The sequence below is a fragment of the Syngnathus floridae genome, chromosome 5 (assembly GCF_059516105.1).
Source record: "Syngnathus floridae isolate MCC-2025c chromosome 5, RoL_Sflo_1.0, whole genome shotgun sequence".
NCBI lineage: Eukaryota > Metazoa > Chordata > Actinopteri > Syngnathiformes > Syngnathidae > Syngnathus > Syngnathus floridae.
In genome coordinates this window covers 4,002,930-4,025,505 of record NC_142417.1, presented here as the reverse complement: position 1 = coordinate 4,025,505, position 22,576 = coordinate 4,002,930, and the positions used below count along the sequence as shown (strand labels likewise).

Genomic DNA, 22,576 nt, shown 5'->3' with positions numbered 1-22,576 from the left:
CGACACAAAAGCACTTTTGAGCGTGATGACTTGTGACGTTTCCACATTCCTCTTGTCCCATTTTATTCCCCACACTCGCGTGAGTTACGACATCTGGTAATGACAAGACGGGAAGAAAAGGCTTTCATTTCACGCCGCTTACTACGCAAAAGAAGAAGAAAAAAAAGCATCAATTGCATTTCAACTGATAACGTTGAGGACTTTACGACTTGTTTTATGCCAGATGAAATCCGATCCGGCTCAAATAATGCCAATCTCGCTCTGTGTGATTTTAGATTTAGTACGAGTTTTTTTCCACAACAATCATTTTTTTTATGGGATGTTCAAGTCTGCAAATCATCTGTCGTGAAAATTTTTTAGCATTGTAAAATTTCTTGCGTTAACAGAACACGTGGATTTCATGTTCGTTGAAAGCGTCAAATAGTTTTGGATGCTTGACACGGTTTTTGTTTTTATAGCATCGTAGCTTTTTTTTTTTTTTTTTTGGGAATGTAGCTAAATGTTACGTTTGTGCAGTTGGCCGGCATGGAGTCGGGGTACGCTTGTTTCTGCGGCAACGAAGCGGACCTGTTGGACCACGGCGAGGCCCCCAGCATGGAGTGTAACCACGTTTGTTTCGGCGACCACAGGCAGCCGTGCGGCGGAGACGGCTGGCTCATCGTCTTCGACAGTGAGTGGCGCTGAACAACCCACTGACCATCAGAATTGCAAAGCAGAGTTTTTTTATGTTCCCCCCCCCCACAGCTCGAGTGGGTTCCTGCGGCGGGAACTACTCATCCCCCTCCGGGGTCATCTACTCACCGGACTTTCCGGACAAATACGGAGCGGCTCGCGTTTGCTATTGGACGGTGCAGGTGCCCGGCTCCTCGGCCATCCTGTTCAACTTCACCTTCTTCGACATCACCGACCAGGCGGACATGGTGGAGCTGCTCAACGGCTACACCAGCGAGGTGGTGGCGCGCTTCGACTGGCGCAGCCCGCCCCGCCGGCTACTCAACGTCACCGGGGACTTCATCATACTCTATTTCTACTCGGACCGGACCAACCAGGCGCAGGGCTTTGCGCTGCTCTATCAAGGTGGGAATCCCCGTTCTCAATGTCCAGACCATGACGCAAGCATGATGAAAATATCAATGTGTCACCTTTCCATTCTAAATCATATTTGGCTTCTCCTCTGGCAACTTTCTTATCAAGCTGCGGCAGCCCCCGCGTCGCTAGACTTTTTTTTATGAATGCCGCCCACGTTCGGGAACACTGCGACTCTCTGATTGCATGGTCGCGCCGCGCAGAGAATAAAAAGCCTGAAGAAAAGTCAATGACCTCACCGCAAAGCTGCCGCTTTAGTTCCGTGTTTTTGCCGACGCTTGTGGAAAGGCTAATGGACGAGGTTTGGGGAAAGGGTGGGGCGGGGCGGTGTCGGTGAGGAATTCCATCAAGACGGACAAAATAATGAATATTATTAAAAGGTTTAAGATGTAAATCCCACAAATAGTGTCAAAGAAAAAACAGCCAGATAATGTGACTGCAAAAACTTGACCACCGCCAAGGCGTCAACATTTGTCAGTATTCTCCAGGTTGCGTTTACACTGCGACAATCTGGATCAGATCTGAATCAAGATTAGCATAATTGGCTATAATCCTTGTTGCCCGGGTAGTTGTTATTTTACACCAACTCTTTAATTCTTTACATTTTATTCAACAATATCATTGCTGTATTTTTTTAAGTCCATATTTTTGAGTGAAAAAATTGTTGAAGAACAAATGAAACTTTTTCTAGGCCTCCAATGATTATTTAACAAATATAACCATGAGTTACATTTTGATACTGATTTTCTGCAAAGTGGGATTTCAGTGGTGTCAAATTCCCGGGGGGTGACTTCACCTTTTCAGAACACTCAAGTGGAGCATTTTTTAATGTCATAATTTCTCAGCCTAAAGCAATTACTGCAAGTCTGAACGTTGATCATCAGTGCTGATGGATGGCGGCTGTGGCCGCGTATGTGTGTGTGTGTGTAAACTGTAAATATTTGGGAATACAGTGTTCCTGTACGAGCACACCAGTGACGGTAGTGTTGATGTTTTATGAGGTCTGCATCTTAATTTTGTGGACCCACAACCCAGTTTGAGAACGCCTGAAAAGAAAAAAGTCCATGCCAACTTTTTGATCACCGCTTTTTCCACAGCGCTCAGAAGCAACGAGGACCAGGCAAACGCAGAGGACGAGGGCTTCTCTAGCACGGTGGAACCTCACGTGGCGGCGCTCCCCGGGGTCACCGACGGCACCAACGTGACCACCAAAGGCCGCTCGACCTCGCAGATCCTGTACGTGATCACGTCCAGCCCCGGCAAGCCGGAGCACAGCATGCCAGGTCAGTGGGCTGGACCCGGACGGAGCAGCGGACACAGCGCCAGTATGTCCAGCTCCCACCCTCCTCGCTATCTCCACCTTCGTATGCCTCAAAATCGTCTCTGATCATTTACGTACGGTCATTTGATCGACAAGGTTACGGTCGGTTAGTCGTCTTACAAGGATAAACTGGCATAGGTTGAAGACCGTCTTTGGAAATGTTGCGATAGGTTTGGCAGAGATTTTGCCGTATTTATTTTGGCGATGTAGAAAAAAAAAATTGGGGTTATCAAAACCTAAAGTGTCTTTGGTGTTTGCAGCTACACTTTTGCAAAGTTTGTCGTTTTAAGTTCATTTTAAGTTCACCTGCAAAGCATTTTATGGTCATCCTGAAATTAACTTTGTCATCGTTTCCAATCCGGTTTGTTTTGAAACGACCAATTAGTGTGACAACGAGTGACGGCACCTCCGCGCTATGCGGGGCGTGTCGTGCCGGGCCGGGAAAAGAAATGATTACACTGCGACCCCAGCCCACCCCAGTCAAGCGGAGATGTTATGATTGCCCTTGTGACAGACTTGCCCGGAAAAAGACGATTTAAAATATTTTTTGACTGCGTTACATTCTGCGGCATTTGCTTTAAGCTATTTGAAACACCAGTCGGGTCAGGTTTAGCGTCTCAGAACAAACGCAATCATTCCAACAGCTGTGCGCGGCTAATGCATCAACGTCTCTTGACACTTTGCTGGCTCGGCTTTTGCCGGCAGGTGTTTCCTCGTCCTTCCGGTTCGCCGAACTTTTTTGAGTGTTTCTGGCCAGGCGACACCACTAACACTGTGTCCCCCACCCCACCCAACCCCCTCCCGGATTTGTCTTTTGACAGTGTGGACCATCTACGCTCTGGCCGGCCTCCTCATCCTCACCGTGGTCGCCATGCTGGCAAAGCTACTGCTCCACGTCACAGTCAAGTACGTTTCGTCACAATTTATTTCCTAAACCATGCTTGCGGCGGGAGTGGCTCGAAATTTAGTGGCGTTACTCAGGGTCGAAGAATTTCAGATCACTTTGCGGAGTCTTTTTTTGTTTCGTATAAACAATGCGATGTGTCTACTCACTAATGGGTCAACCCCTAGTGGCGAAGTTTAGGACCTAACACAAACCTTTGTCACGTTGACCTGCGTCTTTTGCGTGCAGGTCTCCCCGAATCCCTACAGTGAGCGGCTCGGACAGCTGCAGCCAGAGCGCTTCAACATCATCAGAGCCATGGATCATCTTGTACCGGCCCTCCACCATCTCCCTCTTCAAGCAGAAACTCAAGAGCCACCATCAACACCACCACCACCACCACCACCATGGAGACCTGAGCCCCTTGGTGGGCAACTAGCGCGACCCTTGATCGCTTCCTCTGAACTCTATGGCTAGCAAAGCGCTAAGCTAACGAGTGGCTAATGCGGGTATGGCACCCTCTGGCCAGGATGGATGCCAACTTTCTCCGTCAGCGTGGTGCCGCTTCTTCGGAACTTGGGCCTCGTTTGCAAAAGTTTTCAGGGCGACCGGTCGCCCTCGGAGAGGGTAAGTTGCTCACGAGTCAGAGAGGACACCCCGAGGGTGTTGCGGAAGTCTTAGCGTCGTGTGGCGTTCAAGTGCCTTACGGCATATCCCCCTCGCTCTACTCACACATCTCATGATGACAATGATTTATTTTTGTAAGCCTTTGTAAATAGTCGCAATGAGGCGTTTAATGGCCCGTTCGTTTGTGTTCTTTGTCTTTACTGAACATATTGTTCACATTAGCTTTGAAACGCGGGATGGGGCGAGGTAACATTGAGTCCTATGTAATTCTATGTGCTCGTTCGTATTGACGTCATAGGGGCAAAATTATTGGGACACCAAAAATCACAATAAATTGGAACTAATTGAAAGTTCTTTATGGTAAAAGTACTTTTAACAAGATGCACTTAAACTTTTTTTGCAATCGGTACGCCCATAAGAATTTTGGGACCAAACCCAGAACACGGGTAAGTTCTGACATGGCGACGCGAACCCTTCAGTCAACAGAAGAGGGCGTTAGAGGACAAAATAGCAACGCTGTGAACTTGATAAAAAATATTTTCTTAATTCCTATTCCATGAAAGCAATATTCATCAGAATACCACGTTTAGACTCGTGACTATATTAATGCAAAAAAAAAGCCTTTTTTCTTTGACACACCTCAAACCACAAAAAAATCGTAAAGGGTAAAAAAGGTAGAATAGATGAATACAAATATAGTCAAATGTGAAAGAAATTGTTCTTAGGACCAAAGTAGCACTTGCTCATAAAAAGCGGCACCGGAATGAGAAATTAAGCTCAAATTTTAATTTAAAAACAACTTAATGCCTCACCTTAATTAAATGCCAACCCGTCCCCTCACAGAAAAAAAATTATATAATTTTATTGGCTGCAAAATACATATAATGTATTTAAAATAACGAACATCAGCACGGTCTTACTTGACTTAGAAGAGCACCCATATTTAAACACCTCGCCTCAAATAGATGCCATATTTTTTGCCTCTGAAAAAAAACATTTATATTGTTTCATCAAAAGATAAACGTTTAATAAAACATTGCAAATAACATGAAGCAAGTATGAACTCCACGCAGCCAAAGCACTCAAACTTAAATGCCTCACCCAAACATCTACGGTATGTTAAAAAAAAGAAAAAAACCCCAGATTGCTCACATTGAAACACCTCAATTCAAATAAAAATCGTCAACAGTGTTTGATAAAACGAATGTCAAACGATCCTACAGTGATCCCTCGCTACTTCGCGTTTCGTTTATCGCGGCTTTACTACATCTACACTACATACAATTTTCCTCCGGCTGTCTAGCAGCACGGTGTTTTTGATAGCAACCTACATTCATTTTCCACCAATTAATGTGACAAGTTGCCAAAGTTCTTTTGGACCAAATTGTGCAAATGATTTGTGGTCATGCGGGAATGTACCAGAACCAGCATCATCGTCTTCATATTCTGTATGAAACAAGAGTGTAACATAGCAGAAGTAGTGAGATTTATAATTTATACAGTAAATTATTGTTTATTTTATATGTGAACGGGAAGTATCTTTTGTATTAAAAAATAGATAAAGGAAAAAAAGTGAAGTAGCTGCTTGGTTTTATTTAATGTGTCCTGTTTGCCAAAATAAAATCTGCATGTTTCCTAATGATCGTTTTCTTTGTCTTTTCGGGGGCTTTCTTTTCCGATCTATTTTGCAACAAATACAGCATAGCGTGTTTTGTTGTGATGCTAAAATAGGCAAAAAATGCCTTTTGTTAAGCTCAACAAAAAAGCTAAATAATGATGACACAAATTGAGGATAAACTGGATCAATATTTGTAACAAACTAAATACTAAGTTGCTTTACCAATGTAAATCACAGCTCGGCAAAAAAAAAAAAAAAAGCCATCTGATTTGGATTAATCCAGAATTCTGTCTCTAAAAAAGGCTTCCGCTTAACTTTGGATTTGTATTATACTCTGGTGCCCTCTTTTGAAACTTAGGTGCACATAGTTTTTATTTGTATATATAGATATTTTATATATATTTTTAAATATAACATATATATATATATAATTGACTTGACCTGATATGGACGTATATGCTCTTGCCACATCAGTCATCTTTGGCTTGTCCAAGTCAGGTGACACTGAGCACCATTAAATTTGGCACGGACGCAAATATGCGAAAGTTATTTTTTGTTTTGTTTTTTCATTATTATTTTTCATTTATTATTAGCGTTATTATGTATTAGGTGTTTCAGTCTGTGCCTGTCGGATCTCTGGTCACAATTTTCGACCCAGTAGATGGCGCCAATGCCCCATATATCAGGTGGTAACTGCTCAAAAACGGGAAGAAAAAGAAGACAATGTCCCAAACTTGAGTGTGGCGCGAGGAAGGAAATGTTTGTTTACTACTCAAGGTGAGTTCTTCCGGTTTTTACCCAAAATAGTATAATATTGATGATGAATAAGAACTCTCAGCAGAAAAGTGTTAATGTACGATTAATGTTATTTAGTTGGAGTGAATTGTTTTGAACAGGCCACGCATGTTGATGGTAAGCATCCAGCACAGGTCGATGGAATGACTCGGCCCTGGAGTTGCAGCCTACCTTGTAACTTAATTATTATAATTATATAATATAATTATTTTTACTTAAGTAAAAAGAAGTGTTGGTGTTTGTGCCTATTTTATCTTTTTTTTTTTTCTGTTTGACTTTGCCAGTCTACCTTTTTCACATTTTTTCTTCAATCATGAAAACGTCGCAATTGTGCTGGAGTGAACATGTGTTTAGCATTTGTGACCACTAGAGGGCAGTCAGGGATTACATGGAATCCCAAACAGCTGATCTTGCTTAGTTTACTTAAACAGGAAGTGACCCGAATTGAACCGGAAGTGCCCTTAATTGAACAGGAAGTGCCCAACCATCAAAATATCACATTTTCACCTTTAACATTCCCCCAAATCTTTACAAAATTACGTTTTTCCCGTCTACCTTCTAAATTTTTTGACAGATTCAACCCATTCCAACTTTCATCTTATTCCCACCTATTCCAAAACGTCCACATTTTTGATTTTTAAAATTAACCCTAACCATATTCATATCTACATTTTTTTAACCAATTCATCCCAACTTAACCTGTTCATCTTCCATCGTCAACATTTTCAACTTATTCCCAGTTGTTTTATGTCATCCACTGTTATTTGACGTCATTCTCGAAGTATTCATTCAGCTTCTTCGCTTTGACATTCAATTTCTCCAGAAATTACAAATTCTAGTTCTTTATTATTTTTGAAGCTGATGGGTGTTGTCACGGCAACGTTGCCCTACATTTCCAAATATATTTATATCTGTCTTTGTGACGTACAGGCGTATTGACGCACACCAAGCAGGAGATGTTTTGTTCCTTTTTTGCAAAGAATAGATCCACACCTCTGCAGGCCCCCATCCATCCTGTTTCCATTGGCAACCAAGGGGGGGGCTTGCAGTAATTCATGGATGGGACGCTCGGTGCTGATAGGTTGCTGCAGGGTGACCTCATCGATTTGCTATATAGCCGATAGCAGTCTCTTTATTTATTTATTTATTTATTAGCCAATCTCACGAGCCTTTTAAGCAAAACTGTGAGGTACTTTATGTCTGTAGCATAGTGCACATGCTACAACCAGAGGTGTCAAATCCAGGTCCAGAAAATGGAAACCTTGGTATCATTTAGTTTTACCCACAGGCGCTTCTAACCAACCGGCAGGTAAACGACATTTACCTGCTGGTTTGGTTGGCTACCACATATTAGTTATGGTCTAGCCACCAATAAAAAAAGAGTTGTGTTATATGGTGTTTCATGTTTTATTTGGTTTTCTTTTGGGGGCAAAAAAAACACCACATTCCACAGACAGTTAAATGCTAACAGCCAATAAGACAGCAAGTCACGTCCCCTAAGAAACAGGAATACACTGAAAACTTCCACGCTGTCTTAGTGTGGATGTTTTTTTTTTGTATTATGACAAGTATCAAGAAAATGATAAGGCAGTAAATTAACTATTTATTACTAATTCATCACATTGTATGTGTGGGACAATCATGGCGGTCACTTGTTTTTGTTGTGCGCTGCAGCGAGTTGTAAAGTGCAAAATGGGAACCATGTGTTGGAGATGACATTACCTCCGCCAAGGAGATTGTTTACTTATTTACATCTAGCACATGTGTGAACATGGTGGCATGTGTTGTAGATATGTCAGTTAATATTAGCATATGTGAACATGTGCGAATGTTAGCACAAGTTAGCATTGTATTAGCATGCCTGTGTGGGGCATTTGTTGTACATGTAAGTTAATATGTTACATTTTAGTGCATGTTAGCACATGCTAGCACATTTAGCCCTCATGTTAGCATGTGCGAGCTTGGTCACATGTTTTCTCAATGTGATCGTTTGTCATTTTAGCAGTGGTTATTACATGTTAGCATTGAATTAGCATATATAAACTTCATGGTATGTGTTGTCCGTGTAAATAAATACGAGTTTACCGGACATGTTAGCAATTAGCCTGTGTTAGCCAATCAGGTTGTTTCAAAGATGTGCTTGTGATTTATTGCCACATTTACGGGTGTCCCAACCCTATTGTATTGCCAAAATATTCGTTTGATGCTTGACTTTTAAGATGAGTGGTTGGAACGCTGCTGAACGCTACCTTTGTTTATTGCTCGTTCGCAATACATTCTGACACGCACACACACATATACTCACGCATATACACACACAAGCACACTGGCTCACAGTTTAGCATTAATACACAGTTGGTGTGATCATGACGTAAACGCTGACGGGTATACAAACACACGGTCGCTGAAGTCCATGCATAACATGCATAGATGAGGTTATTCCCGTTTGCTGCTGTTTGTCCACCAATGGCGCCCCCTGCAGCTTTGGGAGGCACAGCAGTACAGTGAACCCATGTTAGATTGCACACTATTAAGCAGTCATATTTGTATTTTTTTTTTTTTTTTTACAGCGCACAGCCAAATCTCAATTTGTCGAAGTGTAAGAACCTCGGTTGCTTTCGATGCTGTCATTCTTTTGTATTTGGGTGTGTGTGTGTGAGGTAGCATTTGTGTTTTCAATTACCGTGACATCAATGCTAATGACTTTAGCCTGTCTATGACGTTTCCTATTACATGTTAGCATTAAGCTGAGACTGAGATTTGCTTTAAGTGACACGCCTTTTCTCTATTGTGTGATTTTTACCTTTTGTGGGTGGGTCGGTGATATATCCCTGCGATAAACGGGGGTTCACTGTACTGTATTACACGCACACGCACAAAAGACATCACACAATGACCAGGCGTTGGAGCCATATGTGGTCCACGTGTCTTTGAAGCCCCTACGCCCGTAGAGTTTTTGTTGTCCGTTAAGTCTTGCAAACGATTGATTATTTCATGCCGCTGCGCAGCACCTGATTGGCGGCGATCAGCATGACGCTGATGATGAAGGCGATGGCGAAGGCGCAGATCAGGCTCTTGCGCACGCAAGTCTGCTTGACCTGCTGCGTGGGGCTGGAACCTCCGCACCGGAAACAGTACAAAGTACAACGATTGAAGCCCTAAAAGTTCATCTTAACACCAAATTGGATTTGGGAAGCGGGTCGAAGCGTTGCTTACTGTCGATGTCCACCTGGCAGTCCTCGGGGTTCACCATGTGGTTCTCCTCGGTCATGATGATGTTCTCGATGTCCTTCATGGACAGGTGGTCGCAGAAGGTGTCGTACAGCAGACGCTTCAGCTCCTCTACCGTAAGCTTCTGCATGTCACACTGACGCACCCCAAACAAGTCACAATCTTACTTATAAAATGAGTTAACCCCTGCCCCCCCCCCCCCTTTATGTAATACTACTAAAACCTGGAACTGCCAATGTGAAGTAAACATCTTTGATGAACAAATATTCGAATGTATTTGTAGGCTAAATGCTATAATGCTAAAAGTAGCGCTGAAATAAAGGTTGGATTGTTTTTTTTTATTGCAACTAAAGAAAAATCATTTTTCAGTCAAAAAGTTGCATGTGTTTGAATTCAAAAAGTTTTCTATTTTGTAAAATGAGTTTACCTTCCAGAAAACGGAGTCAAAGTCCGTTCCGTTGAACTTGTCTGGCATGGCGGCCGCCGTCAACTTGGGGCCGAGCAGCGTGACAAACTCCTCAAAGTCCACCTGGCCGTCGCCTGACCAACAAACATAACCAAACTTACAAAACTTGGGGGGTGGTGTTAACTAAAAATAAAAATACAAATGTTTATTTACAAAATATTTGCATAAAAAAAGAAAACATTTTAATAGTTTTCAGTGTGCCTTACATGAGGAAGACTCATTATAGTCAAAATGTCAAAGATGTGTTTATTTGGCGCACCTTCTTTTGTTGTTTATGTAAAATAAACAAAAACTATTTTAAAAAAAAACAAAAAAAACATACATGTTAGATCAATAAATGAAAAATGGAGGAGTGGACGGTGGTGCGCCGTGGATGAATGCGGCCACGACACGATGAGGGGTTTTTGGACTGTGAGTGCCGGGGGCCCCGGGACTTGCAGGTCCATGCACCCCCCTCGCTCCTTCCGGAGAGGGTTTCAATACCCTAAACCTAAACCCTTGAGGGGAAATAAAGGTAACATATTTAGATGAAAAGTTTTTATTGAATTTCTTAAAAAAGGACCATTTAAAATGTTTTTTTTCCTAGAATACAGTTTCCAAGAAAAAAAGAAAATATATTTTAAAGATAATGATGCTGTTTGTACTCGTGTGTGTGCGTATGGTCCTCTGTTTGTGTGCTTGCGTCACCATCCATGTCCAGTCGCTGTATGATGACCTCGAGCTCGACCTCGTTGGGCATGTATCCAAGGGAGCGCATGGCCATGCCCAGCTCCTGCTTGGAGATGAAGCCGTTGCCGTCGCGGTCGAACACTTTGAACGCCTCGCGGATCTCTGTACACACATGCAGACTGAATTAGGGATAGAGTGTTATCATGAGCTGGAGACCACAAATTGAAGCCCAAACACTTGTTTCAACTGAACCTTGGATCGAAGTTCTAATGTGAAACCCTAAGCCTTCTTTGAAACCTTCACCCTGATTTGAAAGTGCACTTTGGAACCATAGCAAAATACTAAACAAGCTGTGCCACACAATGCTTCCAATGCAATCAATGACCTCACAAATATGGAAATTGACTCATGATTGTGACCCATAAATTTTGCCTAGCAACAAGCACTCACACAAATACCCAACATGGCAACAATTGATCACTGAAATGCAAATTAGTGGCCCATGAATTCCGCCTAGCAACAAGTGCTTGTAAAACAATGTCCAATGACATCTGTCTAGTAACATGTGGCCACTATAATTCAAATTATTGTTCCAAGCAGCACAGAGGCAAATATGACCAATAATAGTGCCCTGCAAATTCTGCCTGGCAACAAGTGGATGTGCAAATGTATCGTAGCCAACATTTGTGTCACATGGACAAGTCTTCGTTTTTGCCGGGGACTGTGCTAACCATTGGCAAACTTCTGGCAAACAATCAACTGCTTTGCTCAGTGCTGCCCCGTGTGTGGCACAAAGTGCTACTACACAGAAGGCACTCTAAATTTGGACTTTCCTGCAAAACTGTCAAAAGTTTTACAAATATGATCAAATATAATCTCACAAATTGTCTCACCTTCCACCTCGTCCTCAGGCAGGTTGACCGGGGGGCGGTAGGAGAGGATGTCCGGGATGGTGCACATGCCCCGGTACATGAGCGTGGAGGTGACCGGATGCATCGGCATGGCTGCGACCCTCTTCCCGGAGATTCCAGGGGGGTTAGGGGCGGCGGGATCTAGCTACGGGAGACCGACTCGCCTGGACGGCTAGCAGGGGAGCGCATCGGAAGCGGCAACAGCGGCGGCGGCAGCAGCGAGTCCATGGAGCAAGGTGGGTGCAAAATCTTGCCTCGCTCACGGGAATTCATTGAAAAGGATTAGAATAACAAAAAATACACCCAAAAAAAGTCCATGTTTGGCACACGCTGCGGCAGCGGGCTTGTGCATGGCGGGGGAGCCACTTGTTGGTTGCGCGCACTTCCCTCTCTCTCTCTCTCTCTCTCCCTCCCTCCTTACTCGGAACCCCCACCCCACCCTCGGGAGAACGCTCACGGCGTTCAATGAAGCGTGCGCGAAGACTGAAGCAACTCCTTTCCCGTCGTCGTTGTCTGCCGCGTGCACCCAGCCTCTCTCCACCTCTTTTTTTTTTTTTACACATTGTTCGCCTCTCCGCCCGCACCTTCATGGATTGTGCCACTTTTACCGTTAATTGGACCTCTAATCAGAAGATTTTTTTTTTTTTAATTAAACGAGAGCCTCTGTAAATGATACGAACCAATTCAGTGAAATGCTCTTTGAAACCCCCTTGGAGCACCTCAGTCGTTTCCCCTCCCTCAAAAGGTGGGCGACAAAGTCAAACTGGAAACTTTCTGCCTTCGAAAGTACTGTCACACCCCCCCCCCCCTTTTTTTTTTTTTTTTTCCTCCCCCAAAACACGGTAATTTTGTATTTATGTCCATCTCCTGGAAGCGCACCTCTACGGGAAGGTACTCAGTGGAAATCCCGAGGGTAATCCAGCTTTACCTTATCTGGTTTCTCTGAACAGATGCATTTTTGTGCAGTGCGGCAGAGGGCTGATAAGGAGCAACAGTGCTGTGTGTGCACTTCCGCGGCGTCAAGATAACGCCGTGTGTGTGTGTGCAATGCATCACGCAGGTCATTAAAAGCAGCAGTTTGGTTCATTAAAGCACCCCCGCCCTCCCCTTCCAACAACCCTTTGATGAGACTTAATGTTCCATTAGGTGAGCGGCGCTCGGATGTTACATGATACGGATGCTCAAAAAGAAGCTGCCGCCCAGGGCTGGAATTGCCAAAAATACGGTGCACCCTCTTGGGGGTATAGATTTCGCACCAGATGTGATTTGAAAAAAAAAAAAAAATAGGGATGAATAATGAAAGACTTTGATCACTTTGCAGCAAACATTGCAAGCCGCCACCCCCCCCCCCCCCGCCCCCCCATTTTTTGAAATATCAATAGAGTTGGTGCACCCCTTGAACGGACCCCAAAGTTGTCGATATCCATTGATGTTGTCAAGTCTTGCAAAAAAGACTCGGCATGTTTCGAATGTGGTGCAGCGGCACACATAATGATCATGATTACACGAAATCCAGGTTCAGTTTTAAGGACAGCACAGTTAAAATGACTCATTTTGTTTTTTCAGGGTGCGTGCAGGTCAAAGAGGGTCGGAATGTTAAAAGTTGCAAAGCGGCTGCTCGAGAAACACCCGCGATTAGAATATCAGAGTGCCATTACATTTTTAGATGTCACACACTCCAATGATTAGGTGCACTGACTATGCCAAGCTGTTAAAGGCGGCTAAACACTTTGGCATCGTTTTTTTCATCATAACAATCACTGAAACTGTTTTTGCCGTTTAAATCTTGTGCGTCCTCAAGGGTGGACTACGTCTTGTGCGACAAACCGGTTCGGGAAAAGCTTCTCTCGAAATACTGCTCATTGAATGTTGCGGCACATCCAAAATGCCTCACGACTCAGAAAACCGTGGCGGGGAGATTTCAAGTCTTTTTTTTTGTGGGCGGGGAAAGAGTCACCAGCGAAGCCCCCACGTCACACGCCATATCCTTGCTTAACTTTCCCGAAAGGATCATGGCGGCTATTGAATCACCTCCTCTGCGCCGGGAGGGAAAAATCCATTATTTACGCTTCTCTCCGGGGAATGTGCGCCGCCGTCTTCACCAAGTTGAGGAAGAACGTTTCAATCTCCGGAAAAAAAAAAAAAGCCAAAACGGCACCTCGCAAGGCTAAAAATAGAGTTTACAAGGGGGAGAACTTCCAAACCTGACGACAGTCGGAGCTTCATTTTGCAGAAGCTGTGTGTATGTGTGTGTGGCGGGGGATTGTGATGGGGCTCACGGAGCTCTCGCAGTGCCGCGCCACTTACATAACTTCAAAGTCAATCCTGTTGGCCTACTTGAGAGTTTTGCCATATTCTTGACACTCGGAGAGACATTTTCGTCAATAAAAACTCGCTACCTCTTTCTCGAGTTTACCTTTGGTGACATTTTAGCTTTTAGTAGCCATTGAAGAACAATTGTTGGGTCCGGACCACGCCTCTACAGTAAAACACCCAAAATCGATTTCTTTTAGCGACGGGAAATTTGGTCGACATTTATTCATTTGTTCGTTCATCTTCCGTACCGCTAATCAAATTAAAGTATCGATTTTACCATTCGCTTCTATGCCTAACCAATCAACCCATCCCAACCAACCCGGAAGAAGAATCAACCATCCCAACCAAAACCAAGCAATGAACCAAACAAAGTTACAAACGACAAAACCAAAATTTAACAAATGAAAGAGCAAACAAATGATCAAACCCAAACACCCGATTGAACAGCCGACTAACCACCCAACAAGTGCATGCTTTAAATCAATTTACGGATGACATTGCACTTTCTAATTAATTCCCCGTGTGGATGAAATGCGTCAAGATTAACAAACAACTTCTTTTTTTTTCAATCTGGAAAAACACAGGTTATATAAGAAAGAAAGCCTAAAAACAATCAACTGCACGCATGTGCCGAAAGATGTCATTTCATGGGCCAACTGAAAAGCCGCGTGGTGTTCATCAGGGAGCATTACCGTGCAAGAGCTACCATGTCTGAAAATAAACTCATTTGCATGCTCGCTAACTGCAGGCAACATTTGCCATGCAATTGCCCGCATTTCCCCATCAACACTTGACTGGGATAAATTGTCAACATTCTAAGCCAGGGAAGGGAAAAAAAAAGAGCCAGATGACTCCTATACTCTTTGTGTGTGCGTCCGAGTGCACGAGACATCAGTCCACCAGGGAAGAGGGGATTCCAAACAGTAAAATGGCAGACGAGCAGCAACATTTCCCACCGGAGGGAGAGATACGGTGCTCCTCTACACCCACGCAGATGAAGGGAGGTTGGGAGGAAGGTAAAGAGCAATTTTCCCCTCTTGCTTGAGGCTAACTCTCCTACCTGAGTTATCCCGCTGGGATTATTTTCTTGCCCAGAGAAAAAAAATCAGATTCAGCGAGAAACCAAACTTTCTCACTCTTGCGCCATTTATTCTTTTCTCCCCCCCAGCAGTCATACGTTAAAATTCATCTTATTGCAATCCCTTCTGCATACTCAAAATGTATTAAGTGTCATGTGACTGCGAGAAGCTCCTTTTAGCCATGACTTGGTTATACTTGAGCTCTTTTCAGATCATGTCTGAGATTTACACAGCCGACGGGTCGCAGGCGGCTTATCAGCCAAGGTTTAGCAGAAATATCATTCTTCACATTGACAGAGAAACTACTGCCCTCACTAAATGATGAGACAAACTAAAAGATGAGACTAATGAAAGCCACGTTTAAAAAAAAAAAAAAAAGTCGCCAAAATGTCTGCATTTGTCCCCTCGACAAAAACAACGGCACTCGCTAAAACAATGTTCTTTATAAAATCCCCCAGTCATCAGAATTAAATGCGATGTCGTTGCATAAGCACACCCACCCAAAAAAATTACGAGCAACCGAGCTAGAGAATTCAGAGCCCGTCGTCTCGCCTGCCTCACAGCTCACGTTCAGCTCACGCTCGACCGGGCCTCTGCGCCAGAGAGAAGTGTGGCTTTATCTCCAAAGCGCCTTGTCAAAAGCCACTTGTGGAGCGGCGTGCTCTCGGAATACCAAACAGGGAGAAGACACTGGCTGCGGATCCGCTGTGGCAGGATGAGCACTCGGCAAGACAACATGGACCATCTGACCAGAGTAAGACTCTTTGTGGCAAAACACTACGTAGGTCTAGCACAAACATTCAACTACACAAACATGCACGTAAGCTCAATGTGCAACTGTGTGATATTACCCAACGTGTCTTTTTCCCAACCTCCTGTAAGTTAACCGCCATTTTGTGCCCATTTTGCGGCCTGTCACGTCATGGATTCAAACCCCGTTAGAGGAGTCTAGAAACACACTTGACAACGTCTCTGCAAGCAAATCAAATGGGCTCGACTTCAGCTAACGGCCACACAAGATGTCCACGGGTAAAGTTATTTAGCGACTCTGATCAAAGCCGAGCACTGCTTAAAGTAAAATTGAGTGTGCTGTGGAGCAGACTTGACTACGGGCGGCATACAGTTTATGGGCCTTTTTTTTTTTCCGCTCTGCAGCTTCTCGGGCGGTTAAATTGGCTAAAAGGCGAGGGGGGAAGCTTTTTGGGGTCATTACTGAGGCAGAACTCCCAGTCTCTGGAGCTTGTCCACCTGTCAAAAAGAAAGTCTTCCTGTCAACTAAAGTCGGACGAGCTCACTCAAGCCTAACATTTTCATCCTTTCGTGGACTTTGACGGATACGTGGACTTCCATACAAGAGCTCGGCCAAGTCGGCGGCTGCGTCTGGAGTGATGAGACGATGCTGGGCCGTGAAGATCTCGCCTTGTAGGATGGAAGTCGTGAGAGTTAAGTGAATTATGGTTTGCAGAGCTTGTTAAAAGATCAAATCATCCATCAGCATGATGTTTTTCATGCAAACTGCACTGAAGTTGATTCATAGATAGTTGACCCCCCCTCACCCACACTTTTTTAATTTTTTTTATTTAGCACAGTACAGCAGTCCCCAATATATATTTTTTTTTTTTGCAACGCCAGCCATTTGAGGATCTCCAAAGTTGGAAAATGTTGATGGATTTGTGAGATCCTTATTTGTTCTCTAAAGGAGATGAATCATCACACCCGCTTCACCCTCGTCAGGATGCAGCAGTTTTCGGATAATAGTGGAATGGCAACGATGATGAGTATTACGTCCACAGCGCTCTGCTGCCATCTAGTGACTTTCACCATAATGGCAAATTCAATCCGTGGGTTTTTGTTTGCTCTGTGATCAGCTCGTCTTGGAAAATGTAGCTAACCCTAACCATTTTACAAAATTGTCAAAGGATAACGACATTTTTATGACTATTGAAAATTCCGCATCACATTCTTGAATTTGAACCTTGATTAAGATCCCCGCCCTCTCCTGCAAACAACCAATCAGGACACATCACTTCTTTCCGCCCCGCCTTTTCGTCCAGCCCCCTGCGCCATAAGGAGGCGGGGCCAGGGCGATGAGGTAATTGGGGTAAACAGATAAGATGGCGACTTGTGTCGCCGGAGAGCGGCTGCCGAGCCCGACCGGGACGAAGGCCGGGAGCGGCAGTGAAACCGGCCACGTAAATCGAGATCGCTGCGGCGAGAAGTTGACCGATTTGCCCACTGAGTTATTGGAACACATTTTGTGTTTGCCGGTGCTCGACCACGTCGACATTTGTAATGTGTCCTGCTGCTGCCTGCGCCTGCGCGACGTTTGCCACGGCCGAGGAAAGGTGTGGGGGCACCAGTATAAACTCAGGTCGGCATAATTGCTGTTAGATGATTATTATGACTGTAGTCATAATAATCCTCTATGATTATTAATATTATCAGTCATGTCCTGAATTGTAATGTCTTTCTTGTGTCCTTCTCCTGGTTCAGTGCCCGTTCACTGTCACTGCTTTACGTGAATATGATGCATCACCTTTTCACCGTTGTGAAGAGATGAACCATATTTTTAAAATTTGATTTATTGTTATTTTCTTTATTATCATTTTAAATTCCATTGCAGCCAGTTGTAAAACACATTTACTTATAAATGACCTTGAATATCACTTGGAAGGCATCTTTTCAGGACTGAATTGATCAAACTGATCAGGAGTCGGCAGATGATCTTCAGTTTTCATCCATCTTCTCTTCTCAACAGAGGCCAAAGAACTAAATAACCAAACTTCGGTCTAGGCAAAATACTGTACGCGTATCATTTTCACCAACAAGCTTATTGTATTTGCAGAATTGATCTGATGCCCTTCAAATTGTGTGGATTCACATACAAAAAGTTATCCAACAACTCATTAAATCCACGAGGAGTACGCTCACATTTAGAGAGTTGGGAAGTTGTGACTTCAAATTTTGTAAGGTCATTTTACAGTTCCATTCTCACACCACTTTCCAGATGGCCGCGGTTGCAGAAGTTTTATCCGCAGAACGAGAGCTGCGACTGGCTGCTCGAGTACAAAACGCGCCATCGGGTGGGCATCCAAATCCGGAGGACGGTGGAGTCCATCTCCCAGCGCTTCTTCATGGAAGTGGTGAAGAGAATTAAATGTTGCATGTTTAAACACCAAACCACAGAAGAAAAAAAACACTAAATGGCAACCACCATATTCGGGCCAATGTTGCTGTAATGAGAAACCTTCACACAACTGCTACCTTAACATTGTACAGCAACACATTCAAGCTGAACTCTAAATTGGGACTTGCCTGTGGTAAATGGGTAAAAAAAAAAAATCCACAATATAATAAAATGCGAAGCGTGCTATGAGCAAAATGAGTACCTTGAAACCGATTTTTCTTCCAGCCATGCATCGGCCAGGTGCTGGGCGACACTTTCGCAGAGATTGAATCGCTGGGGATGCCCGAACATTTCTGCGAGGATGAGCTGATCTTTATCCTCGAGGCTGAAAAGAGGTACGTAAGCGACTGCAAGTACATTGCTCGCTCCCCTTGACTTAGGAGTGCCCCTAGTTTACCCGTGCTGTTAAAAATGTTTTTTATCTTTGGATGTAAATCACTCCTATCACAAGAGCATTTGCTGAAACGCCTATTTGCGCTCTCCTTGCCTCCACAAAGGAAAAGCCTGACGCTGAAGTACTATGCAAAAAAGATCCTTTACTTCCTGAGACAGCAGAACATCCTGCACGCTCTCAAGAGCTTCCTGGAGCAGCCGCCCGAGCAGCAGTCGGCGCTCGCAGGTGAGAAAACAACCATTGGAGCAAGCCTCTCCATGGCGTGACTGAAAACACACAGATCAGCCATTTTGTTTCAATCTTAGAATCCATCCCCAGATCATTTTATTGCCATTTCTCAGGGTTCCTTCAGAGGGCAACCCTTCCTAGGGGAGTCAGCTTACATGTAAATGAGGAATTGTAATCATCTTAGTCCGAAGAGCTACCACAAAAGTACGTGTGTCCAGGTGCCGTCCTGGTGGACCAATACTGCAACCCGCTGGCCGATGTCACGCCGGACGGGATCTCGGCGCAGCTGGACGACATCGCCGAGAAGGTCAAGAAGACGCTGCGGGTGAAGAATCCATCCCACCCAAGCCTTTGCGTGTCTCCAGGTGACCTGGCATAAGAAAAAGTCAGTTAAAATGTCTGTCCTGGGGGCTGATACCCACTCTGTCGTCTCGCAGGGGGCAAGCGTCTTCCGCTGCAGGACTTTGAGCTCCAGCGGCAGGTCCTCTGCGCCCTCAATGGCGTCTTGTACGACCAGCTGCAGTTCAAGGGCGACCAAGTGGACTACTACAACCCGCTCAACTCTTACATCCACCAGGTAGACTTCAAGATCTTGGCGAGTTTGTAGTTTAAGTTTTACAAAGGAGATTTCAAGCTGGCAGACTAAACACAAAGCCAGACAACCTTTTTAAAGCCACTAGCTTAATGCTAACACACGACGCAAAATGCCAGGGTGACAAAAAACATTGACAGGTGCAGTTCTGATCTTTTTGTACATAAACGGTGCATCAACACATGCAGATGGACAAAATGAAAATTTGCAGACAGTCTTCTGTGAAAAAGGAGACTATTACTATTGTTCGTTTTTATCTTGATCATTAGTACACTGCCCTCCGGTGGCCATGTCCTGCACACATTAAGGAGTCGCAACCTGTTCACCTCTTGATATTGTATTTTATTCACTTTTGTCTTCTTATAAAGTAAAACAAGCGTGGCTGGCCATCGAATATATTAATCGTGCTCAAAATGACTCATTTTATCGATTGTATAAGAACTGTAAGGACAGCCCGTGGGACCCATTTTGTTGCGTCGCAGGTGCTGCTCCGCCGCAAGGGCATCCCCATAAGCCTCTCGGTGCTCTACATGACGCTGGCCCAGAGGTTGGGTGTCAAGCTGGAGCCCGTCAACTTCCCCAGCCACTTCCTGCTGCGCTGGTGCCAAAGTGGCGAACAAAGGTACCTGAAGGCAACGCTTGATTTTCATCCACAATTTTGCACTCTCAACACCGCGGGCTCACTTTCCGCAGGAGCGACGACATCTACGACTACGTGTACATCGACGCGTTCGGCAAAGGCAAGCAGATGACGGCCAAAGAGTGCGAGTACCTCATCGGGCACCAGGCCAGCGCCGACTACTATAACGGCATCGGTACCGTCGACGTGCTGCTCAGGATGGTGGGAAACCTGCTCAACATCGGGAAAAGAGGGTACTCCTTCACTTGATTGTCTACGTTTGGTGTGTGCGTGCTAAAGCAACAAGGGGAAGGTGCCACAACTCATTGCAATGCAGAATTCCGGCCATGGGGTGGCGACACATTAGTCATGTGCCGGCCAGTACGAGAAAGAAGACCAACTAGATAGATGCCGCTTTTCTTTTGCTTTGTTTGTGGAGGGAAATCAACGAGAAGTCCTACCAGCTCCTGAGGGACACGCTGGACCTTTTCCTCACCATCAACCCCGACAACGTTCCCTACCTTCTGCTGCAGGCCAGGCTCTATTTCCACCTCGGCATCTGGCCCGAAAAGGTGCTTCCTCTCACGCGTACTTCACGCGTGCTTGCTCTCACCGACATTGCTCCTCCCTCGATCGGTCCCGGGCAGGTTCTAGACATCCTACAGCACATCCAGGCGCTGGACCCGTCCCAGCATGGCGCAGTGGGCTACCTGGTGCAGCACACGCTGGAACACATCCAGCACATGAAGCACCCCCCCGCCCCCGAGGTGAAGCAGCGCGGGGCGGCCGACCACCGGGACGTCCGCTACTCCGTGGGCCTGGTCATGAAACACAAGAGGTGCGTTACGGGGGCAACCTCAGCAGCGCCTCCCCAGCCACTCTTGGCCATTTTGCCCACCTCTCCTACGTCTCAGGTCGGGTTACAACTGCGTCATCTACGGCTGGGACCCCAAGTGTACCATGAGCCAGGAGTGGATCACCACCATGAGGGTCCACCAGCTGCCTGATGGAGCAGAGCAGCCTTTCTTCAACGTCCTGGTGCAGGACGGCACCTGCCGATATGCCGCGCAAGGTAAAGCGATCCAATTAAACCCAAAAGATGGGAGAGACTCTGACATGCCCGCGACCCTTGTGAGGTTCGGAAGACGGATGAACATTGGGTTTGTTATTATGGTAATATTTTACTCAGTAACAAAGTACTCAGTTATCATAAAACTCTGTCACAAACTTTTTTTTTTTCCCCTCTCTTGATTTTAGATTTTTTGAATTCCCGTATTTTAAATGATTCAATACCGCAAATTTAAGTGACTAAAGACACTAAATTTAACTGTGCGTATTTTTATTTTTAACAGTCTAATCCTTTTTTTTTGTTGTTCAGAGAACCTGGAGCTCCATCCAGCCCCCCTGGAAATCGGGCACCCTGAGGTGGGTCGCTACTTTTGCGAGTTTGCCCACACGCACTACGTTGCCAACGATGAGCTGCGGACGCGCTACCCCGATGACCCGGACCACACAGAGGAGACAACGCGCCACTTCTACCCGCACGTGCGCCCGCCCACACCCTTGTAGCCACAACGTTTGCCGTTCGCTCACATCCAGCTGGGAGGTTTAAAAAAAAACAACAAAAAAAACAGTCGCCGGCCACTTTAGTAGGTACACCCACAATGGCTCATGCAAAGTCTTTTTTTGTTTGATTGTTTTAAAGGATTGAGTTGTGAGTGCTGTTTCTAATGGTTTGACCCTCTTGTGTGGAGAACCAAGGCAGCCAAATTATTAGAAACAACCGACTAGCAGTAATCATTCATATTTAACATTTGTGTCGTGTGTGCATGTGCCAGTTTTGCATTCATTCTGGTGTACTGCGTTATGATGTAGTACACTAGGAATGATTTTTTTTTTTTTAAAAAAGGAATCTAACCATATTTTCAAATGTACTCTACTAAAGCAAATACGAAAAAAGATTAATGAGAAAAATACAAAAATCCAGTCATTGTCTTGTCATTCTGAAGGGTAAATTCAAATTATTGTGTAATTAATTCTCTAACTTAAAAGGAGAGACAAAGTTAACTTCGGAACTAAACTATTCAAATTATTTAAACCACTAAGTGGGGTTACATAATATGAGTGCTTTAATCGAGAAGGGGATTGGAGTGAGACAGGAAATATTGTTCTTACCTGAAGGCTATTTATTACTAAGTGTCTGTTATTTGTTCACCTCAAGTAAATTATTTTTATATAAAAACCCACCTGGACTCTGGCTCTATTTTATGTCACTTCACCCATTTGGAACCGAGAACTTTTCCAGCAGTAAGATACTTAATGTGTACTGAAGAACAATGGATAGGTTTCTTTTTTTTTTTTTTTTTTTTTTTTTTAAATTGTTACAAAGAGCAATACAAAATGCACCTGAAATGGCATGATGATGCACCGTTTATGTACAAAAGGAGCATAACTGCACCTTTTTAGCTTTGTGTTTAGTCTGACAGCTTGAAATCTCCTTTTTAAAACATAAACTACAAACTCCCCAATATTTAACGAAAGTGTAGTTTGCAGT

At 44.5% G+C, this 22,576-nt stretch overlaps 3 protein-coding genes across 16 annotated transcripts in view; 2 read left to right on the top strand and 1 right to left on the bottom strand.

The window, feature by feature from the left end:
* The window catches only part of kremen1 (kringle containing transmembrane protein 1), a 33,758-nt gene extending 28,202 nt beyond the window's left edge, over positions 1 to 5,556 (top strand). For 10 of the 11 annotated variants that reach the window (XM_088375669.1, XM_088375667.1, XM_088375662.1 and 7 more), the window contains 5 exons: positions 517 to 670; positions 745 to 1,077; positions 2,184 to 2,411; positions 3,229 to 3,313; positions 3,540 to 5,556. In XM_088375669.1, coding sequence (XP_088231795.1) covers positions 517 to 670; positions 745 to 1,077; positions 2,184 to 2,411; positions 3,229 to 3,313; positions 3,540 to 3,729 — 990 coding nt within the window. In that variant the 3' untranslated portion in view covers positions 3,730 to 5,556. The remainder of the gene's footprint in view (positions 1 to 516; positions 671 to 744; positions 1,078 to 2,183; positions 2,412 to 3,228; positions 3,314 to 3,539) is intronic. The other variant, XM_088375672.1, reaches the window with a different exon arrangement.
* Positions 5,557 to 6,255: 699 nt separating this feature from the next.
* Positions 6,256 to 22,268, top strand: fbxo21 (F-box protein 21). Of its 3 annotated transcripts, none has more exons than XM_088375604.1 (12): positions 6,256 to 6,312; positions 11,608 to 11,843; positions 18,010 to 18,145; positions 18,415 to 18,524; positions 18,687 to 18,808; positions 19,030 to 19,176; positions 19,249 to 19,388; positions 19,886 to 20,025; positions 20,097 to 20,276; positions 20,462 to 20,860; positions 20,937 to 21,094; positions 21,401 to 22,268. In XM_088375604.1, the coding sequence occupies exons 3-12, from the start codon at positions 18,137 to 18,139 to the stop codon at positions 21,589 to 21,591; spliced, it is 1,596 nt and encodes a 531-aa protein (XP_088231730.1). In that variant the 5' UTR covers positions 6,256 to 6,312; positions 11,608 to 11,843; positions 18,010 to 18,136; the 3' UTR covers positions 21,592 to 22,268. The 3 variants fall into 3 exon arrangements, with proteins under 3 accessions (XP_088231730.1, XP_088231729.1, XP_088231728.1); XM_088375603.1 differs by lacking the exons at positions 6,256 to 6,312; positions 11,608 to 11,843 and adding an exon at positions 17,100 to 17,373 and having other exon boundaries at positions 20,462 to 20,594; positions 20,670 to 20,860; XM_088375602.1 differs by lacking the exons at positions 6,256 to 6,312; positions 11,608 to 11,843 and adding an exon at positions 17,100 to 17,373.
* On the bottom strand, positions 7,720 to 12,039 carry cabp7a (calcium binding protein 7a). Of its 2 annotated transcripts, none has more exons than XM_088375755.1 (5): positions 11,590 to 12,039; positions 10,715 to 10,858; positions 9,989 to 10,101; positions 9,547 to 9,697; positions 7,720 to 9,448 (listed from the first exon to the last, which is right to left on the bottom strand). In XM_088375755.1, exons 1-5 carry the CDS (start codon positions 11,696 to 11,698, stop codon positions 9,318 to 9,320), a joined length of 648 nt encoding a protein of 215 aa, XP_088231881.1. In that variant the 5' UTR covers positions 11,699 to 12,039; the 3' UTR covers positions 7,720 to 9,317. The 2 variants fall into 2 exon arrangements, with proteins under 2 accessions (XP_088231881.1, XP_088231882.1); XM_088375756.1 differs by lacking the exon at positions 11,590 to 12,039 and adding an exon at positions 10,350 to 10,524 and having other exon boundaries at positions 10,715 to 10,852.
* Positions 22,269 to 22,576: the final 308 nt, after the last annotated feature.

Coding starts and splice junctions, on each gene's coding strand:
- cabp7a (XM_088375755.1), bottom strand. CDS start 11,698: ATGCCGATGCATCCGGTCACCTCCACGCTCATGTACCGGGGCATGTGC. Junction 10,102..10,714: donor ACAGCGACTGGACATGGATG/GTGACGCAAGCA, acceptor TTTGTTGGTCAG/GCGACGGCCAGGTGGACTTT. Junction 9,449..9,546: donor CTGCCAGGTGGACATCGACA/GTAAGCAACGCT, acceptor TCCGGTGCGGAG/GTTCCAGCCCCACGCAGCAG.
- fbxo21 (XM_088375602.1), top strand. CDS start 17,117: ATGGCGACTTGTGTCGCCGGAGAGCGGCTGCCGAGCCCGACCGGGACG. Junction 19,177..19,248: donor AAGCCTTTGCGTGTCTCCAG/GTGACCTGGCAT, acceptor GTCGTCTCGCAG/GGGGCAAGCGTCTTCCGCTG. Junction 20,277..20,461: donor CTCAACATCGGGAAAAGAGG/GTACTCCTTCAC, acceptor TTGTTTGTGGAG/GGAAATCAACGAGAAGTCCT.